Here is a 20,220-nt window from a genome sequence, read left to right as displayed (position 1 = left end):
CCTCAAGACCCAGTCCTAGATTAAAGCTGCATTTCCTTGATTTATTTGCACAGCGAACATTGTTTCCTTGTTATTTTGCCTCTTACAGCACTGAACCTAACAAAACAGGATAAGACAGACAGACAGACAGAAAGAGGAGAAAACTATGAAATGCCCTATGAAATGCCCTCCAACTCATTTTGTACAAAGTATGTGCTATGTTTTGATCAACGTATTTATTGTAGCTGGAAGTAAATCTTCATGAGACACAATTTTCTTGAAAGTTACACTGAGTGTAATTGGGAAGCTGAAACATCAATCTTTCTTTTTCAACCAATCAGCCAAGTGGTTGATTGGGGTTGCAGAAGAATTTTGTATTTCCACAATGTGCTTTAGAGCCATCTTCTTTCTCTCTGAGGGTTATGTAGCATGCTGAACACTTATTCACAGGAAGCGTAGCTTAGAAATTCTCAGTAAAACTGTCAAAAGTATCAAAGTGACTTAGGCACCTACGGCCCATTTTCAAAAGTGACTTAGGCACTTTGAAGTCCAAGCCCTAGATTTTTAAAGGCATTTAGACATTTAAAGATACAGATAGGCATCTGGTGGGGTTTTCAAAAATAACCAGACACCTAACTTCCATTGGTTTCAAGGGTTTTCTTTTCATACCATTAGACAAGAACACATTCTTCCCTGTACGGATTCTTGAAGCCATTGTAGAGTCATGTATCTTGTTCAACGTACTCTTTTGCGCTACTGTTAATATTGGTTCATTCATTTCTTCCTTTAATTTTCATTCTCACTCTTCACTTGCAGCATAAAGTAGTGGCCCTGAGAGTTGAGATTTGTTTGGAGAATTTGTGAGATTCTCACTGAAAGTGATGATGTCAGCATAAAAGAAATCTCCAAAGTTTCCTATCAAGTTCAAGACTCTGCCTTTCAGTTGTTTTTACGGCATAATCACCAAACGATTCTAAAATGATATAATCACAATATTGCGTTATCAAAGAAGAAAAAAATGGCTGAATGAAGCTAACGTTGAAGAGCTGCTGAAAGGTCTGGAATAATTACATATCACTTTGCTAAACCACTTCAACAGTTTGGCACTAACTGGAACCTTTTTTGGCAGCCTCACCCAAGACAACAAAAATGAAATGTGTTCAGAGGTATATAACCATCTCATTCCTAGGCTCTTCCATGAATGTTTCAATGCATACTTGTGGGGTAGTGTAGAGAAGTCTGCTGCTGCCTGGGCTGTATAATTTACTGCCCTGTTCCTGCACGATGTTTTGTGCTGGTGCCCCACTGAAGTCAGTGGGTTCCATGGAGATTCAAGAATCCCCACAAGCAGAGCAGTCTGCAAGACCCCATGGGGTCAGGATAGGTAAAGAAAAGACTCCAGTCTCCACAGACATCTATCTGGCGCCTTTCACAAACAAAATGGTAACAACTTAATTAAAAAAAAAAACATATACATACAAAATAAACAGCATTGTTTAAACCTACTTTCTCATGCAAAAAATCTACAGATTTTGACCAACAAAAAATTGATAGAAATGTAGTGTTTATAATTCATATTTATTAAAAATAGTTACTTTTTCCATTGTTCAGTCTATTTCATACCATTTATATCTCAGATATGATTAAGCAAACAGTGAGAATAAAGAAGACTATTACAAAAAACTTTTTCAAAATGTGATAAAATCATTACTAACTCTTCACCAGCTAACCTCCTAAGTCTCATAATATGATTTAATCAAGTTTTTTTGTCTTCTCACCAGAGAAATCCACCATTCCAGAGCATGAGCTAAACATCACACATTCTCATTTTATAAGAGAGAAAAAGCAGGAACATATAAAGTTTTCCATTAAAAACTGAAATATTAGCTTAGCTTAAAAAACATACACACTTTATTTACAGTGGCAGTTGAGGTAAATTGCAGAGATTGAGTAACAGCCCCTACATTTAACAATCTGGGGTGCTTGTATCCAGGTATTCTCAATGGATGATGGTTGGCTCAAGAATTCATTTCCTCTTACTGATCCATCAGAACTTGAGCTAGTTAGCTTAAGAGCAGATACCAGATCCACCCCTTTTCTGGGCTTTTTCCAGAAGAGTTGGAGTGTGCTTATTATTAATAATGCAAAACTATGTTTATTTTTGTTACCCTAATCTTAATATTAATAGCTTTTATGTAATCATTCAGCATAGGGTAAGTTAATATTAGTTTCCATAGAAATTTCTATATGTTCTTTATGCATTTCACTCTTTTAGGCAACATTTTATGGCATAGGCAAAACTGCCATACTGCAAATATTCTATAGCATATTTGACAAGTAGTTCATCAAATGTATTGTATGTAGTATTGGATGATTCGTTGTCAAATAATATTTCTGATTATCCACTGAGTACCTGGACTTTTGACATAAATCTAATTATGCTTAAGAAAATGAATGCTTGTTCTCTGAAGGTTAGAACAAACAATATTGCTAATTTATATCTATATATTAAGAAAAATGAGGCAAGTTACCCAGACATAAAGCTAGCTATCGGCTGAACAATGAACATATTTCATGCTCATAGACCCGAAAACCCTCACCAAGCCTCACCCACAGCCAGTCCTTAACACTGATTACTCATTGTTATTTAAACTCGGGATTTGGTACCTGTTTGCATGTAGTCATATTTTAAAATGCCTTTCCTATGCATTTCTATCTTCGAAAGAGTCAGAATATGGCTCTACACCTGAGGATTATTCCAAAAATAAAGGTCCTAATTTTCAGAAGTAACGAGCACCACAACTACAGCTGGAGTCAATGGAAGTTAATAGCTACCAAGTTTAAGTAGGTTCGTAGATACAGCTGGTCGGGAATTTTCTGACAGAACTTTTTTGGGGGTGGGGGGAAGGACGGTGTCAGAAAATGCCAATTTGTCAAAATCTAAATATTCTGCAGTTTGCCTAGTCTCCGGTCAGCTCAACCACCTGCCTTCCAGAGTTCCCGGGATTTCCAGGTTCCTGGGGAGCATGGGCAATTAGGGAGCATATTTTATTCTGGCAACACCAAAACGCTCCTGCTGAGGGAACATTTTGGTGTTTCCCAAACGAGACATTGCAGACCCCCAGTTCCACTAAAAACTTCACATTTTGGATTTTTGTCGTGATTTTGGATGAAAATATTTCCAAAACCTTGAAATGTTTTCCTGGAAGTCTTGTTTTCCTGGCCAGCCCTATTCATAGATTTTAAGACCAGAAAGGACCACTGTGATCATCTAGTTTGACTCCTTGCATAACACAGGCCAGAAAATTTCACCAAGAAATTCCTGCATCCAGTCCAAAGCTTCTGGTTGACCTATAGCATCTCTTTTAGAAAGATATCCAGTCAAGATTTAGAGACTTTAAGTAATAAAGAATACACCACATATTTAGGTATGTTGGTGCCGAGGTTACTTAACCTCACTGTTAAAATTGTGTGTTTTATCTCTTGTTTAAATATGTCTAGCTTCAGCTTCCAGCTAGTAGATTTTGTTATGCCTTTGTTTGCTAAATGAAAGAGGCCTGTGCTATCTGAAATGATCTTCCCATGTAGGTATTTATAAATTTTGATCAAGTCACCGCTTAGACCTTCTCTTAGATAAATGAAATAGATTGAACTTCTTTTGTCTCTCACTGTTAGGCAAGTTTTCCAGATCTTGAATCGTTCTTGTAGGTCTTTGTGAATGAAGCCTTTCCAATTTGTCAACATATGGCCCAGCTTGCTCTGTAGAACTGGCCTGTCCTTGTTATTATTTACCACCCTACCAATTCTTGTGTAGCTCAAAGATTAAAGCACGTTAAGTGACCAAACCTTTTCTGATTCAACCTGTCTCTCACTGTTTGATAATCTTATGTTAATTATGGTACTTCCATCTCAGCATGACAAAGTAATTTCACCCATCTGACAGGTAGGTAAATATTATTAACACCATTTTACAGATTGGTAAAGATGAGGTATAGGGAGATTACGTGATTTTCCTAAGGTCACTCGGCTAGTCAGTGGCAGAGCTGGGAACTGAACCCAGGAGTCCTGGCATACACCTCCCCCATATCCTGTGTATTAGCCATAAGGCCATCCTTCCCCTATTTGCCCCTGCAAAGTTTCCTTCCCTCTCTGAGTTCCAATTTCTGTCCCATTCGTTTCTTTTTTTATCACTGTCTTTCTCTTTGCTGCCACCTTCTCCTTTCTCTTTCACCTTTTCCCACTGGCCCTTTTTCCTAAACAGAGCAGTCTCCCCCCTCAGTCCTTTCTGTCCTTGAATTTCTTTGTAGTCACTCTGGTCCCGTTTCTCACACTACAACTGTGTCCTGAAGGTGAAATGTGCTGCTGTCCAGGGCCTCACAGCAGTGCAGATCACCTACTCTTGCCTCACTGTGCTGCCTTGACAGACACAGTGGGACTGGGAGCAAGGTAGCCAGCAAAGGGAGTACTGGGAAAGGGAGAGGAAGTAGGAGGAAGCACTGGCCACCTGTTCAAAAGCCAGGAATAGTAAGTGGGAAGAGAAGCCAAAGGGGAAACCTTGCTCACTGTCAGCAGCCCTGCTTATGAGTGACATTTCACTGAGAATCAGTGAGGAAGAGTGACAGCAAGGGAAATTGTGTGGCTGTCATTCCAGATGGGTAACCCTTGGTAGGTGTGGGAGCTGCAAGTGCTAAGCACCGCTGAAAAATCAGGCCCACTTTTTTTTTATATTAGACACTGCAGTTACAATGTAGGTAGCCACTCATCACCGGAGACAAAAAATAATAGGTAATAAGGCTGATACAATAAATTTGCAAATACAATAAGTAGAGGGAACCCTAAATTTATGATACGATATGCAGAGATATCCACAGTCAACCTGTGGCGGTTGGGGAATCACAATTATGTGTTAGGCAAATCCCTAACTGACATCATGTTTAGGCACCAAAGATAAAGAGAAGCTCTTTCATTAGAAGTTAAAAGGAACTCTGATTCTTAATGGATCTGAAATTCTATGTTTCAAGCAAACCACAGAACAGTTATGCCTATTTCATTTTCTTTACCTTTCTTAATAAACGTCGGTTTGTGCCCCTGTATGTTACCAATCAAAACCTGAAAGTCCCTGTAGGCTTTTCCTCACTTAGTAAAACTCTGGCTGTACAAACCTGTGTAAAAACCTTTCTGTGTATTGCACTGTCTTTTGAAATCCTGCAATTTGAGTACAGCAGCTGCATTTTTAACAGTGGAAGTTGGTTTAGTACCGTTAGTCAGAATGCATTCCAGGGCCCAGAGAAAACTAAAGTTTCCTTGTAAACAGTTAAATAAACTATAAACCCCTGTAAATGAATTTTAAAGTATAGTGAAACTTACCTATAAATAACCTTCAAACCTGCGAGGTTAGAACTGTGATCTTTATGCGCACAGAACACATATGGGGCACTTATCAATCTCCAGTATTTCAAAGTCAAAACAAATGTAAAAGAAGCATCTTCATCTACGTAGTATGCTTTAAAAATGTCAGAAATGTCAACCACTTGTATACTGTTCATATTATCCCTAATTAATATAAATCACATTTAATTTCACTTCTACTAAAACATATTGCTGCCCAAAATAAGGACTATAATTTTTATCAGCCATTATTATTACTGATGCATCAACACAATTATTTAAATTCAATGTATATGGAGGCAGAATCTATGCAAGCATTTACAGTTTTTGTTCCCTCTGTGCTCCTTCCCTAATTTTTGTGGCTTGGAGTTCTTCCAGATGCTGTCTCTGACTTTGTGGTTTTGTATTTGAGATCCCATCTCCTGATTCATTGCATTCTTTGATTGACAAACAGATTCAGATATGAAAATAAACAGTTACCTGCATGTAATTGGTGTCTGACAGCTGCACTGTTACACTTTCAATTCATGGTGAAGGCTTGTTCTTGGTAAGCCTACTGTTTCAGATTTTATCTACATCTTGGGTCTCTGAGTCACTGTGTTTACTAAACTATTCAATAACCGGTGGCATATGTGGGCTCCACACTGTAAGCTGCACTTCAGATTCAGAGGATTTTCTCTCTCCCTCTCCCCCCACTCCCTCACATAAACTGAATTATTTAAAAAAACAACACTGCGTTTTATATTTCTAAACTGATGTGCCTTCTAATTGAATGCAGAACACTTTCAAACTATTTTCCACTATAGGCCCACTTTTTTCTGATTTAATGTACAGTATACCTTCATTGGTAGATTAAAAATGTTAGACTAGAAGTAAAACCTATTATTATATGCTTTTTTAGCGGTTTTGTCTTGTATAATTTATGATGAATTATGTAAAACACACCAAACTGGTTATACTGCAAGCTGCTACTTGCATGCTGTAAACAATCACAGTTTCCACTGAAAAATCTGTATGATAGACTGGGACTTAGCAACTTAAAATTCCTGTGGAAATCAAGTACATTTTTAAGTATTGGGTTTGATTATTTAATAAGCCAACTTGCACTTTGCCCTGGCTAATTCAGAAGGCTGATAATATTTTACTCATAAAACAATTGTGCACCTGTTGTGATGGACACCTATTCAAACAAATCTCAATAGGCATGAGGGTTCATTCTAAATACAAGCATGCTAGCCTCTCTCATTACTGCGAACTAGAGGGCAACCCATTTTAAAAAGCCATAGGGGCAGATTTCAGTTTACTCTTGCTGTATAACAATGGAGTACCTTTATGATCAAATTCAAACATGTATTACAATATGCAAATGCACATTAAGCAAAGTGCTGGTGACACGTACTAAACGAAATTGAGACAAGCTTCTCCTGTCTAACATCAGTGGGCCCTTGCTACCATCCTGCTAAACAGAGTAAGTGAAATCTCTTTTCAAATGTTTCTAGAATCTAATTCAACTCTCACCAAAACTAATGGACAGACACCTATTGACTTCAACCGGACATGGACCAGGCCCTTAATAAAACAGATTTGTTTAAAGTTATTCAGTATGAAGGAGAAGATATAAATACAGGTTTCCACTATTTATATTACCATTTTCAACACATGGCCAAATGCCATTCTTACTTCGTGCAAATCTGGAGGAACTCCATTGACTACAATTAGGGTCACAAGTGACTTATATAAAAACTTTTAATTTAAGTATTTGTCAAGACAAAGACCAGGATGTATGGGTGAAATTAACAACATTTTAAAAGAAAAAAGGAACTTAACAAAAAGAAACCAACAAATAAAACTTCAGTGTGAGAGCTAAAGTGTCAGTTTCTAATTCCTGTTGCATTAATGTAAATCCAGAGTGACTCTGTTGGATTTCAGTTAAACATCTCTGTCTCAGTACTGGTTGACACACACTATGAGTTCACTAGTAATACACGTACGCACCTAGCTCATTTCAGTTCTTTCTTAGTTATTTCATTTAGACAAGTCCTTTGGTACAGTAACATGCGTGTGTACAATTCTGTTAATTTACAAGTGTAAGTAACATATAGGTATGAATCAATGCGACTTAGGCAAAGTGACATTGGTGCTTTTGAAAATGTAACCCATTGGTATGTACTCTGCAGGGGGTGGGGGGGTATAATGATTTACCTGAAAGACATGGGATGTTGGATGGATAAATTTACAAAGCAATTCACATAAAATTTTGTAAACCCATACAATAAACCGATTCTAAAATATTTAAAATTCACTCTGTGGGGTGGCAGTGGATAAATGAATAGACTGGGGGTCAGGAGACAAGTCTCAGGGTACGTCTACATAGCAAACAGAAACCTGCAGCAGCGAGTCACAGACCCCGGGTCTAGAGACTTGGGCTCACACTACAGTACTAAAAACAGCAGTGTAGATGTTCCAGAGCCCAAGCTCCAGCCTGAACCACAACATCTACACTGCTGTTTTTAGCATCATAGCATGAGCCCCGCAAGTCCAAGGATGTAGACCCAGGCTCTGAGAATCACTGCTGTGGGGCTCCGTTTGCCATATAAATGTATCCTGGCCGGCTCGGCCACTGACCTGCAGTGTTGATGCATGCTAGGACCCCTTGGAGAACACTCACACATAGAGGTCTCCCTTCTGGACTTGACTTCAGTGGAAGTTCTTCTGTGTGTAAAGTACGTGCACCAGGGTTTGCAGGACAGGGGCTTGAGTCAAAAGCAGCTCTGCCACTGACTTCAGCAAAAGTAGACCTTAAGGTCCAAGTTCCACAGTCCTCAATGAAGCAAAACTCTCTCTGACTTAAATGACAATGTTGCTCATTTGGAGACGTCAGTTATTAAAATGAATAAATATCAATTTTAGGAATATTAAAATATCAAACAAAAAAAATCAGAAAACTGCTGACTAAAGTAAATTGCAAACCACTCAGCGGGGGGAGAAGAGAAGGAAATAAAACTTACTTATACTTTTTCAAAGTTACTTTCAAACCTGCTTACTGGCACTTGAAATGAAGTTTTCTAATGCTACAGGTGTTCTTGTTACTATTTCTATTACTGAAAAATGCATTATGTTCCAGGAGATGATAATATATTTTATTTTTCTAATAATTGTACAGCTTTTTTAAAGATTTTTTCATTACTGGTTGGCACTGAAGTCTTAACACATAGCCTTGACTTGAATGGGGCTCCATACGGCCACAGTAGGCACACTTCATACTGTATGAATGGGGCCTACGTAGGTAAAAACATATTTTTGGACTGTGTACTCCAGCACCATTGTATGTGTGTAAATACACTGACTTATTTATAAAATGGGTTAGTCAATCTAGATGTGTATAACTTGATTTACATGAAAGGTTTATTACAATGTAATTTATAGTTGTAAAGTCTTAAGAAATATACATATTAATAGACTTGACATTTTAATATTAGAAGCTGGTGTGATTGTGATAAGTGCTATTGAAACATGATTCCGTGTCCTAATGGTAAGAGTAGCAAAAATGTGTGAATTTTCTTTGTTGTAAATGATGTCCCCAGTCTTGCAAAGAAGTATGGATACACTTAACAGTGCCACTGCTGTCAATGGAAGTACCCACAGTGTGTAGCTAAACATGTGCACAATTAATTGCAGGATCAGGGCCATAATTATCATATATCAACAAAAATTAAGGTATTGCATGAGTATATATGGATTTCCACCAATTTAAGAGAGATCAGAATCAACTCCTTTGGCCTTACTAATTATACAAGTGTACCTTAACGATAAAAAAAAAGAAAAAAAAAGATAAAACAGGACACAGTAAATGCAACTATTGTGCACTATAATCTTTATTTTGGAGTCAATTTACCTTATTCTTTACCAAGCATACCCAAAATAAAAACTATCTAAGTGGTAAATTTTGGATTTACTTGTGAAATATTACAACATGTACATAATGTTAAGATATAATATAACATCAGTTTAGGCCCAGAAAGGCAGTTACTGTGATACACCATGCAAAATGACTATGTCTAAAGAAGTGGTAAAATCAAAGTATACTTAAGATTTAGATTGGTACAAGATAAAGTTTAACGTTATTTCATTGGGTCACTGTAATAAATATATTACCAGAAAACTTTACAGCCTGTGATATATTTCTAATCAGGACCAGTTACTAACTTAAGGTGTTTTGGGGAGGTTGTTGGGGAGGAGGAAGGGAATGTTTTCATTGATTTCACTAATTGGAACCAACTGATCTCTTTTCCTGTGTATTGATTTTTTAAATCCTAGCAGTTAACATAGATTCTAATGTATCATAACACTTCAGACCTTAATCATAGAGTGGGTTTTTCGCTTGTAGCTTTTGTTTGAGTTTTAATTACGAAGACCTTGTGTCTCCAACCCTGAGCTGGGTTTTTAATTGCTAGTATGTATATCATGCAGACTTCAAAAGAAATAAAAGATGTTTATAATAGAGAGCACAAAGGGGAGCTTTGAAATGTCTACAGCAATACAAAGTGGCATAATTAAAAACCTATGGGTGCTTCTGTGATATAAGACCTATAATGTCTTTTTATAAATAAATATTTATTTATTTATTTATATTTATATTTATAAAGCCAGCTGCTGTAAACACTTATTGTTTGCAAAAGAGGATCTTATACAATAATAATTGAGAAGTAATTACTAAAAACCCAGGACAAACTGGAAAGTAAGGTAACATGATAGTATCAGGAGCCTTAGTTTACACGAAATGATCCTCTACATTCTGTATCGTGTAACCCAAGCCCCTGAAAATTTATCTGTGTTTCTATATTTCAGCATTGTTTTATCAACTGCACTAAAAGAGAAAGGAGATTTTCTACTAAATTCACGCAAATAACAATTTCCTACCTGTTACTGAAAAGAATCTAACCTATTATTCTTGCAACCGCATAGTATTCGTAATGTTCACACAGACTCATTCACGAAGAGCTGGCTCTGAGCCCATTCCATAAATGTGTAATTGATAATCACAAAATGCTCACTGTTGTGCCTCACTGTTCTCTTCCTCCAGCTAACATACACAGAAAATGTAGCTTTTTCCATCTATTCAATGAACAACACCAGTCACCTACATGAAGAAGCTCTTACAATATATTCAGTGTATCTAATACTGAGAAAATGAGTGAAGGGGGTTTGCCTTATTAAACTTAAAGTCTCCATAGGAAACAGGGACATGCCTCCCTCTGATCCAACCATTTACAGACCATTTTATTAATAAATGCTATGTGAAACAACAGCTTATATTTGGGAGTCAATAAGGCTCCACTGGTGACTGATTTAATAAAGCGTATAGGATATAAAAGGGCTACTTACAAGCGAGAGAAACATACAATGCAAACAGACTTCAGTATTGGATAAAACTATGGGCATCAGTCACTGTCCATCCTAAAAATAGAGTATACTGTACAAAGCCAGCATGTGACATTTAAGTCACAATGCCTATAAATATAGATAGTTCAGGTTATAAATGCTGGCAATGGAAGCCATAGCACTAACTTGTAACACAGTTAACCCAGGAGTCACTCATATATAAGATTGCTAGAACAATTCTGACCCTTTTGCAATAATGTCATTGCTTAAGTAACTTAAAGACTGGCCTTTATTTGATCTTCAAAGACCCTGCATGCTGAAAAAGACCATTGCAGGCTATTTCAATAGACAACTGCATGATGCATGTAAGACTATTCCAGAGATTTATGTTTGGAACAGAAACAGAAAACTTAAAACAGACTCTTTACAGTGATAAATGATGCTACTCTGCCTAGTTGTGGTCAGTAAAGAAAAACTAGAAGCCTAAGCAACAATAAAGCATACTTTGGGGGTTGGATCCCTTGCATCCAAAACTTGGTAAAGTAAGAGCTGAATCTGAACCCACTTTGTTTATTCAAAACATCTGCATATACAGCTTGGGCTGTTGGACATGCAATTTGCACATGCAAATGTGAGGGTTTTTTTTTTTCCAGGTAAGCAGATCATTTTGCTCAGTTCATCTGTTTCATGGACCTTTTAAAATCTGCCCTGCGTGTTTCAGTTATAAACATATCAAATGATCATGAAGACTTATTTAACCACTATGAAGTAGCTACAAAGTATTTTGCCAAATACTCCTCTCAGTTGTGCAACCCCACTGAAATCAATGGGATTGTTCTGCTGGAACTCAGAGGAGAATCTGACCCTTTATCAATAACTGAAATTCTAATTAAAAAGATGTAGAATAAGTGGTTTCACACATCAAGTACAGTACACAGGAGTAACTGGGAACGTGAACAATTCCACTTATGGAAAATAAAAAAATATTTCACCGTCTGCTACCTAGACAGGATGCTTTGTATTCTGTTAACAAATGGATATAGTTGCTAATCAGACCTTGATTAAAAAAACACTACTGTAATTAATTATACGTATATAAAAGTAAGGCAAGAAAACACAATTTTATTTATTTTGTCTCTACCACACAATTATTTCTTCTTCTTTTTTATCATCTGTGTGTTTCACAAAACGTGCACAGAAAGAGTTTGCCCTATTAGTACAAATAGTTTTAATGCATTTTGGGGGGGGCGGGGGTAGATGAGCACATGCCCTGCCTAACTGAAGCGCCTTCCCACAGGGTTTGAGTGGAAGGGAACTTGTGCAGTCACAGAGGGAGAGTATGTGCTCAGGTTATTCTTAACAAGAACAACGCCTTCTATTTAAAGTAAACAACTCCCAGTATCAGTCAGTGCAAAGAGCTGCTCCTCACTGGACCACACCTCTGTTTCTGATAATCAAGATTTTTTCGCTAATGACCTAATATTTTATTTTTTTAACTGCATCGCTTCATGTTGAACTCTCAGTAATATTAAAGAAGGAAGAAGCTGCACAAAAGCCAAAAATATCAACCAGTTAAAATGCCCTGACTTAGAATTAATTGCAACCAAGTACAGGGCTAAGTTTTCAAAAGTAGTTCTTAGCATCTTCAGTATGCAGTGGCAATCACCCGACCTGAAATCCCTTCAACCCTGGGAAAATGAACCCATGGTCATGGAAATCTAGAGCTTTGAACGTTCCCAAAACAATTTAAAGTATGCCTGGTTAATTTAGACTACCTCACTTCTTTTATTTACTTCTTACACTCTCGTTTTCCTGTCTTATTTCACACTCCCCTATGCCTAGAATGTCTTCTTTACACCCGATGCACCCAGTCCTCACTCTCTTCATTCAGTATCCTCTCAGAACACACTTCTTAAGGCCCACAAGTGCTAAACCATGTTAATTCATCATTATGACCCCAAGCTACATATTTTTAAAGAAAGCTATAAGTTACCACCTTGGAGACAGTGGAAAGAGCACTGGACTGGGAATCAACAGATCTGAGTTCTCGTTCCAGCTCTGCCACTGATCTATTTTGGGGCAAGACACTGCCTCTTTCTGTACCTCAGTTTCCCCTTCTGTGTAATGGTGATAATTAGTCCATAGATTTCAAAGCACTATAGAAGTGCTCAGCATTACATCTGTAGTCTTCTGGGTATCCCTGTGCATTCTCACTGAACTTTTAACTGTCTCTTTGGGAAAAGGGAGAATGTTTCAAATGCAATTCCAGTAGCAAGGATTTAGATGTGTGACTCCCAATAGCCCGAATGGATGTCAGCTGACAGTAGCTAGGAACACTGTAGAGATAAGGACCATTAAGGAAGAAGCTCTAAGGATTTACTAAGGGTTGAAGCAGAATCCCTGGGTTCTATCCCTGACTCTGCTATTGACTCACTGTTGGCTTTGGGCACGTCACTTCATCTTTCATTACTATGGTTTACCCACTAATACTAAAGTTTCCCTTCCTCACAGTGGTCTTATGAGGCTTCATTAATGTTTGTAAACCATTTAGTGACCACTAGAGTAAAGGCTCTATTAAAGTGCAATCAACCCTATGAGGACAGAAGCAGTTCATACCACTCTCCAGCGACCCATCTAGTCAGCAAAGACATAGCTGTTGGCTGGCTTCTGAGAAGTAATGTCTACCTCACCTCATCAGAGGGAAGTTTGAAATGATGTGGAGCCTCTGAAGGAAGAGTGAAAAGAGTAGTACCAGAGCACCCTGACATCAAGCAGGGCCAGCCCAGGGATTAATTGGCACTGCAGGGAGAATAAAAACTGGCTCCCTAGATTAGGGGCTCACTATTCTGGAGGGGTATCATTCTCTAACAAACACTTCTGGCCAACTCAGGGCCTCAGTGGGAGAGAAGAACAAAGTTTCAATGGGAGGGGGGCACATGGATAAATCTCACCTCACATTACGCAAAATTTCCTTCTTGTTCTTACCTTTGGCTATGCTAACACCACAGGCTAAGACACATGTAATAATCAAAAACTCTCCTTGAGGCAGAAATATGACACTAGGGACTTAATTCTCATTTATATTAAGGCTGCTTTACACCACTTGGGCAGCAAAAAGGGGCTCCAAACTGGATATCACTTACATTTAAATTTTTATAATGTGCACACAACCAGTTAACCAGAGGGCCAAAGTAAAAACTGAGTACTACAAGAATGAGGCAGAAAAAGACCCTATGGGTATGTCTTCGCTGCAAAGTTAACTTGGGCAATTGGCATCCAGGTCTGAGCAGCCAGAGTAGTCATTCTGCAAAGCCATACCCAGGTTACTGTGTCCTCACTGGTGCTGACACACCCGTGTGTGTCACCGAATTGTGGAAGAACTTCTCTGTCTTTCTGGGCACATAGCAGGAGCTGTGGGAAGGTATCAGCACTCAGATGGTTTAACTTGCATTTTCACTGCAAAGCGGATGGGTTACCAACCCAAGTGAAAGCCTCTCTTGGGTTTTAGCTTACAGTCCTAGACAAGCCAGCTATGATGGGATGAAAGCATGACCAAACTCAGGGAGCGTGTGGGTGGACAAAATGGGGTTTGAGGACAATACCTTAATAAGAGCCTGTGTCAACTCTTCAGTGAAAACAGACCTTATAAGAAGTCAAACTTTAATTGTCCCAACCAAAAACTGAATGACACTCGGAAGTACATCAAAAGGCTTTATATGCCAAACAAAACCACCCATGTAAAATAATAAGGAATATGTTATCCATCTTTGCCAGAGACCCAGCCTGTTTTAATTCTGATTCACTAATGGCATTCAAGGAACTTCTATTCAGAGATTTGGGTAGTCGTATTGTGCAATTAATGTCCAACACTTTCCATGTTATCAGCAGACAACATGGTTTTAAATAGATTAGCATTTCAAATTACCAGTTTTTGCTGCCTTTTGTTTATTGCAGGCAGGTATAACATATTTTGGTAAAACTGTGTGTCTTATTTCAGTCATCAATACTTTCCTACCTAATACTTTGCAGTGTCATAGCTATACAGGAGAAATCCAATCAGAGGAAACATATAAAAACAATTAGGTTTTGACATGGTATCAGCTGACAGAAGTGATTATAAATTATTTATTAAAAAGGGCCAACCTTCATCTTGTTTATATCTATAGTAAATGCATCATATTTCAGAACATTTTTTTGGTGGAAATGCAAAATCACAAGCATCAATTTTCTTCAGATAGTCTTTCTTTTTGTTTTAACATTAGTAAGGACATCATTAGTATGACAAACAAATCCTTGTTCCCATGTATTTATAGTTGTCATTTAATAAGACCATAGCAATCAACAGAAATAAATCTGTTCAATACATCTCATAAATAGTGTAAAATATCTAAGCTCACAGTGGAAAGAAAAGTTCTCTTTCCAATCCAAACAATAATAGCCTGAATTTCCTTCCAAGAGAAAAACCCATGGAAGAACCAAAGGGCAGGGAGAGAAACACCTTAAGAATGATCTTCAAATTATTTTTTTATTAGCACAGCCTCCCACACTGATTAGATCCCAAGTGCCACAAATTTTTTGGGACCTGCTGGAACCACAGGCTATACACACGGCAAAACTCCAATCAACTTCAGTGGTGACAGGATTTCACCCAGGGTCTCTCTTTCAACTCTAAGGATAATTCAATTGTAAAAAAAAAAACCTAGCATTCTTCAAATTGGACATTTGAAGCACAGGGTTAAAAAAAATAAGCAAAATGTGACATCCTACCACAATCAATAAGAGTCCCCCACATACTACCTATACAAAAATACATTCTCTGGGAATTACTCCTAACCCACATCCTTTTGCAATGGGATGCTTTTGCCTTTTTCTTTTGATATCCGGAGATTGAGATATTTAACCGATGTAAGAGAACTAATATAATACATTTAAAGTTTGTAATAAAATTGAAATGAGAGGGAAATATTCTTAATCCTGCTTGTAACTAAGTTTTAAGCATAAAAAAGTCTTTGTTTTTCAAATATACCTGTCATTCTAAATAAATAGGTTGAGTTGGTTGGAAAGAGTTCCAAAGAAAAACAGATGTTAATTTATTCATTTTATTTCCATTATATACTTGAACACTAGAGAGAACAGAATAGAACACCTGAACTTTGCACATTCCATGCCCATAGTCCTATTAAAGTCGGTGGGAGTTCTAAATGTGGATCAATGATTGGTTCATGCATTAAATGTACATTTTCTTCCATTCAGTGACTAAAATATTATGTCCACGTTTAAATATTTAATATATTATACCTTTAATTTCTCCAAGGAGTTCACTTGTATTTAGTCTTTCCATTTTCTCCTTCCAGTCTTTAGAAAGTAGTTTTTCCATGCAAGATGAGTCTATTAAAAAGGAAAATAAATACTTAATACAACTTTATAGATTAGGAAGTGTCTCCTTTAGCTCTCCAAAACCATCCTACCTGATCTGTTTGAACCAGATTTTCAAAGGGGAATGAACTTGAGGCCAAATGGTCTTTCATCTACTTCAACGTAAATCCCGTGTAACTCCATTGAGGTTAACTATGGAGTTACTATGGATTTACAAGGATCTAAATGAGAGCAGAACTTGGTTCAGAATATATGCATGCCAATTTACATAGATAGACTGCCGCTCCATGTACAAATTTTTATCTTTTGCATTTGAAAATGATTGCACATTCAAAAATATAGTTGAAGATTTAGAGACTGTTTTTGGAAATTTGGCTCACTGTGTTCATCACAAACACATTTTTTTTTACTCATGTCAATGCAGAAGTTATTCATATAATGTCTTCATGGAATTCATAAAAGAATTCTAGATTTCTGATGTTCACAGTATCAGCATTTTTTCCCAGTAAGCTACGCAACAATTAGAAGATTGGCATTTAAGTTCTGAAGGTCATATTGCAATCCAAACCTTCAGCTCAGTCCAGCAGGCCTTATTCAGGCAAAACTCTCACTGAAGTTACTGCACTGAAGATGTAGTGAGAATCTGGCCTCAACAAGTCCTCCAGGATCAGACCTTACTTTCGCTGAAAAATTTAACACAGAGCATAACATAATCCTCAGTTAAATCAAAAGCTCTTTTTAAGTCCCTTAATAGAACTTACAGAATTTAACCTTCCAAAAATAAATTGTAAAAGGTGATTTTAAGACAGGGAATGGGTAACTCATATGATTGGTGTCACAATCTGGAGTCTTCCTCCTCTAAGAACATCTATTCAAGGTTTATAAATTCTCAGTGAGAGAACTTTATATGTAGCTGAATACTTCCTTCTCCCCTTCTCTGTTTATAATGGCAGTGGAATCTCCATTAAACTTTGTGGGATCTATTCTCAACAGTGCATATGATTAACTTCCATTACAATTACAGGGCCTAGTCCCAAGAAGCACTTGGGCCCCAGTTCAGCAAGGTATTTAAGCATGTACCTAACTTTAAGCATGTAAGTAGTCCCACTGACTTAAATGAAGCTGCTTAAAGTCAGACACTTGTTAAACATCTTGATAAATCGGTATCTTAGTACCTCATGGGAGTGCTCAGCACTCTTCGTTCCCACTGAATTCAATGGGAGATGAGTGGGTTTAGCACTTCAGCACCTATAAACTGACAGACATTAAGGTGAAAAGGGACTATCATGATCATCTAGACTGATCTGCCTATTGTATGCCACAGAACTTCCCCCATTCACTCCTGTGATAGACCCATAACCTCTGGCTGAGTTACTGAAGTCCTCAAATCATGCTTTAAAGACTTCAAGTTACAGATCCACCATTTACAATAGTTTACACTAATTTAAACCTGCAAGTAACCTGTGCCCCATGCTGCAGAGGAAAGCAAACAAAAAACAGGGTCTCTGCCAATCTGACGTAGGGGAAAATTCCTTCCCAACCCCAAATATGGTGATCAGTTGGACACTGAGCATGTAGGAAGACCCACCAGCCAGACACCTGGTAAAGAATTCTCTATAGTAATCCAGAGCCCTTCCCATCTAGTGTCCCATCACTGACCGTTGGGGACATTTTCTAATAGCTACATGCCATTGTAGGCATGATCTAATTTCACAGATCAGCTACATGCCACTGTAGGCAGTCTCATCATATCATCCGCTCCATAAACTTATCAAGCTTAGTCTTGAAGCCAGATACGTCTTTTGCCCCCACTGCTTCTCTTGGAAGGCTGTTCCAGAACTTCACTCCTCTGATGGTTAGAAACCTTCATCTAATTTCAAGTCTAAACTTCCTGATGGCCAGCTTATATCCATTTGTTCTTGTGTCCACATTGGTACTGAGCTTAAATAATTCTTCTCCCTCCGTGGTATTTATAGATAGCAATCATATCTCCTCTCAGCCTTCTTTTGTTTAGGCTAAACAAGCCAAGCTCTTTGAGTCTCCTTTCATAAGACAAGTTTTCCATTCCTCAGATAGTCCTAGCAGCCCTTCTCTGTACCTGTTCCAGTTTGAATTCATCCTTCTTAAACATGAGAGACCAGAACTACACACAATATTCCAGATGAGGTCTCACCAGTGCCTTGTATAATGGTACTAACACTTCACCGTCTCTACTCAAAATATCTCACCTGAGGCATTCTAGGACTGCATTAGCCTTTTTCACAGCAGCACCACATTGGTGGCTCATAGTCATCCTGCCATCAACTGATACACCTAGGTCTTTCTCCTCCTCTGTCACTTCCAATTGATACATCCCTAGCTTACAGCAAAAATTCTTGTTATTAATCCCTAAATGCATGATCTTGCCCTTTGCACTATTACATTTCATCCCATTTCTATTACTCAAGTTTACAGGGTCATGTAGATCATCTTGTATGATATTCTGGTCTTCCTCTGTACTGGCAATTCCTCCCAACTTTGTGTCAGCCATAAATTTTATTAGTAGACTCCCACTTTCTGTTCCAAGATGAGTAATAAAAATGTTAAATAAGATTGGTCCCAAGACTGATCCTTGAGGAACTCCACTAGTAACCTCCCTCCAGCCTGACCGTTCACCATTCAGTATGACCCTTTGTAGTCTCCCCTTTAACCAGTTCTTTATCCACCTTTCAATTCTCTTATTAATCCCCACCTTCTCCAATTTAACTAATAACTTCTCATGTGGAACTGTATCAAATGCTTCCCTGAAATCTAGGTAGCTTAGATCTATTGCATTTCCTTTGTGTAAAAAATCAGTTACCTTCTCAATGAAAGAGATCAGGCTGGTCTCGCACAATCTACCTTTTGCAAAACCATGTTGTATTTTATCCCAATTACCATTCATCTCTATGTCCTTAATTACTTTCTCTTTCAAAATTTGTTATTACCTCTCAGTATCAGGCCAATAATCGATATTTTATTAATAGAGGTTGTTTTAGGCATAAACCATGCTTTACAAACACATAATAAGGTACCAATTAATGACCATATTTACAGTAATGCAATCCCACTGATTTACCGAGAGTTATTTGGGTGTAAATGAAGGCAGAATTCATCTCAAGGTCTCCGCCGTGAATTACTTGCAAATTAAAGGCCAAATCCTGTTTCGCATTACCATGCAGGCAGTCCTGCTGGGAGTACTCACACGAGTAAGAAGAGCAGGATTTGTTCCTACCTTACCCAGTTACAATATAGGGGATAACACTGTGTTCCAACACAAAGGGGATGGTCACAGAGATCAGCATTGGAAGGAATCACAAAAGAGGTGCATTTTATGGAGGGAGTTAAAGGCGGAAAATAAGGTAATCTGTCCAATAACATTTTTAAGATGCAAAAGTGTTTCATGCGAACATGCATATTAACTTTCCATATGTGAAAAAAGCAGTTTCATGTAAACCAAATTACAACCCTCAAAAGATCAAGGTTTTAATTGCAACATGTTTATGCCATGTAAACCTCCTTCGAAAGACAATATAGCTTGTTAATATTTTTGAAATAGTATTTCAGTAGAAAAGCCAATTTATTTACTAATTATCTCTTTCCATAAAAGACACAATTTAAGAAGCTGTAAGTTGCAGCAGACACTGTTAAAATATTTGTTATACAATAAAACAAATTATTCAATTTTAACAATTACAAGCATGCATTACTTTTATGAGTTTTGGCCTAGTAATAGAAGAATCAACAAATAACCATCAATTACCAATAGAACATTATAATCTGTCCTTTTTTGTGATATCATCAGTTTTAAAAGATGTCTGTCTGTTGCTCTCCTGCCAAAATTTCAGGCCTTCATCCATGCAAAAGAAGAGCCTTTTGACTTTATTTTGATGTCTAATGTAGGTTATGAGTGTTAATGACTTTTCACCAGGATGCTTTCTCTCAATCGATACAAAACCACCACCACAACAAAATCTTAGGATGCAACAAATAACAGAATCAAGAGACAATTAAATAATCTCATGAGAGCTGAGAAGAAATTCACCCTTGAAGCAAACACATGTATGAATATATACA

At 37.6% G+C, this 20,220-nt stretch overlaps 1 protein-coding gene across 8 annotated transcripts in view; it reads right to left on the bottom strand.

The window, feature by feature from the left end:
* SOX6 (SRY-box transcription factor 6) overlaps window positions 1-20,220 on the bottom strand; it is a 469,848-nt gene that overhangs the window by 188,310 nt on the left and 261,318 nt on the right. For all 8 annotated transcript variants that reach the window (XM_074954950.1, XM_074954952.1, XM_074954946.1 and 5 more), the window contains one exon: window positions 16,048-16,137. In XM_074954950.1, coding sequence (XP_074811051.1) covers window positions 16,048-16,137 — 90 coding nt within the window. The remainder of the gene's footprint in view (window positions 1-16,047; window positions 16,138-20,220) is intronic.

The sequence above is a fragment of the Natator depressus genome, chromosome 6 (assembly GCF_965152275.1).
Source record: "Natator depressus isolate rNatDep1 chromosome 6, rNatDep2.hap1, whole genome shotgun sequence".
In the NCBI taxonomy this organism is placed as follows: domain Eukaryota; kingdom Metazoa; phylum Chordata; order Testudines; family Cheloniidae; genus Natator; species Natator depressus.
Note: the sequence above shows the minus strand (reverse complement) of the source record. Positions and strands in the feature narration are given on the sequence as shown.